We start from the raw sequence: 2,392 nt of genomic DNA on the forward strand, positions 1-2,392 counted from the left end.
TATAAGCAACAGAAATGAACAAATACAGACCCATTACAAAAAGTACTTATGTATGTATGTATATTCTTTTATTTTCACAGTTAGAGGTTACAACTTTTAAACATAGTATATAAACAAACATAGGTATAAGTCAGCCAGAATGAAAGAATGAGCATGTATTTAATGAAAGAATCAGAATTTCTAGAACACAATGAACACCTACATTCTTTTTTTTTTTTTTAACTAAATGGCAACTACATATAGGAGTATATACAAGGGAAGTACTAGTACAGAGGCACCAACAATACCTTCTTTGATGCAGTCACTTACAAAGTGTAAAAAGTATCATCCAGCATCTGGATGCTAAATAAAAGAGCTGGAGACAACTAAATAAACAGGGAAATTCCTCTACCCATTTTCTTATTTCCAACTTTTAGGAATTAAAGTTTATTCAGAAGTTTGACATATGCAATCCCACATATATTCTCTCCTTCAATAACTTCAGAATAGTAGTTTTGGACAACTTTAAAGCTTGAGCTCCTTCTGGATTTCCCAAAGTGTTTTTGCACTCTTTTTCAAACGGGCCTCCTCTTCAGGGGTCAGTTTTATCTTTATAAGGTCTGTAATACCATTCTCTCCCAGGATACAAGGAACACTGAGGAATACGTCTTTATCTATTCCATACAGGCCCTTGATTATGGTAGAAACTGGATGCACTCTCCTAAGATTCTTCAAAATACTTTCTGTTAAATCAGCTACAGATAGGCCAATCGCCCAAGAAGTATAACCTTTCATTTTAATAATCTCATAGGCACTGGCAATCACTTCTTTGTGGACATTTTCCCACTGCTCAGGATCTTTATCAGTTCCTATATCTGAGTTCAGATCCTTCAAAGAGACACCAGCGATGTTCACTCCACTCCACACAGGAACACTTGAGTCTCCATGCTCTCCGAGGATCCACCCATGACAGCTTTCAGAGTGGATACCAAGCTTCTGCCCAATCAAGAAACGGAAACGAGCAGTATCCAGATTACAGCCACTTCCAATAACACGGTTTTTGGTAAATGCACTCAACTTCCAGGCTACGTAAGTTAAGATATCCACTGGATTGGAAACAACAATCAGTTTGCAGCGGGGGCTGTACTGGATGATACTGGAAATCACTAATTTAAAGATGGCCACATTTCGCTGGAGTAAATTAAGGCGTGTTTCTCCTTTTTCTTGGCGTGCACCGGCTGTGATAATCACCAGGTTAGAGTTGGCAGTGACAAGGTAGTCTCTGCTGCAAACGATATTTGGCATTTTCACGAAAGGGCTGCCATGCTGCAGATCCATGGTCTCCCCCTTCAGTTTGTCTTCATCAGCATCTACAAGGGCAAGTTCATCACTCAAGCCTTTTAACAAGATGCTGACAGCACAGGCCATGCCGACCGCCCCAGCTCCTACGATGGAGATCTTACTGTGATGAGCGGCCTTCTCTGGAGCTAAACTCTTCACAAGGTCACTCTTCACAGTCGCCATTTCGGACACGGGAGTGAAGAGCCAGGCGCCCCTGAGAGGGCCCTGGGCTGCCAGACGGGGACGCAGAGCCACCCCCGGCAGCGGGAATGTCACTCCTGCCACGCTCACTCTCTGGCTGGCCCGCAGGCTGCCCACAACCCAGCTCATGGCTGCTTGCTCAAGAGGTGGAGGAAGACAAGAGGAAAGGGCAGCAGACGACAGCGGGTGGAGGCGTGGAGGACCAGTGCGACCGTTACACACGCCCTCACGGCCCTGTGCCCCGCCCCCCAGGCCCTCCCTGCGGCTGCGCAGGAGGCTCGCTCAGAGGAAGGCAGTGCGGGCTGCTTCTCCAGCAAGTGAATCATGGAGTTTTTACAAACATGTCTTCTCTTCAATGACTGACAGGTAAGACAGGCCAACCCAGGTCCCTGGCATCGCTAGTTTTCTGTTCCAGCCTGTATGCCAAGGAAAAGTGCCCCTACAGAGGAAATTAGCGCGTGCCCCGGGAACAGCGGTACGTGCAGCAGCAGCGCAGGAGGCCCTTCACCGGGACAGGCCTCCACTGCCTTCGGGCCATGGCCACGACCACGCGGGAGGTCAGCAGGGGCGTGAGGACGGGCAAGGGCCGACTGCGAGTTGCGGCGGCACTGCCGTGGCATGCAGAGCTGCTGCTGCTCGTGCCACAGGACGGCCTGGGGTCGTGAACCCGATGAGAAAGGACTTCTCAAGGAGAAAGACAGTGACGTCGCCCCTACTAAAATGAAGATATCTCTTAAGTGCCCTTGAAATGGCAAATGTTAGCCAGTGCACAAATCAAATTATTGACGAAAGTACTGAAATATTATTTAACTAGTACAACGCAGCATCAGTACGTCTTATCTCCCCTGCATTTCTTTGGGCCGTCTTATGG

General features: G+C 47.3%; 2 protein-coding genes across 3 annotated transcripts in view; both read right to left on the reverse strand.

Annotated features, from left to right (window-relative positions):
• The window catches only part of TMEM242 (transmembrane protein 242), a 35,737-nt gene that overhangs the window by 11,622 nt on the left and 21,723 nt on the right, over window positions 1–2,392 (reverse strand). The window lies entirely within an intron of this gene.
• LDHAL6B (lactate dehydrogenase A-like 6B) lies at window positions 251–1,689 on the reverse strand. Of its 2 annotated transcripts, XM_008569898.1 has the most exons (2): window positions 817–1,503; window positions 251–547 (listed from the first exon to the last, which is right to left on the reverse strand). In XM_008569898.1, exons 1-2 carry the CDS (start codon window positions 1,501–1,503, stop codon window positions 431–433), a joined length of 804 nt encoding a protein of 267 aa, XP_008568120.1. In that variant the 3' UTR covers window positions 251–430. The 2 variants fall into 2 exon arrangements, with proteins under 2 accessions (XP_008568120.1, XP_008568119.1); XM_008569897.1 differs by having other exon boundaries at window positions 251–1,689.

This window comes from Galeopterus variegatus, unplaced genomic scaffold, assembly GCF_000696425.1.
Source record: "Galeopterus variegatus unplaced genomic scaffold, G_variegatus-3.0.2 Scaffold541, whole genome shotgun sequence".
Classification (NCBI taxonomy): Eukaryota; Metazoa; Chordata; class Mammalia; order Dermoptera; family Cynocephalidae; genus Galeopterus; species Galeopterus variegatus.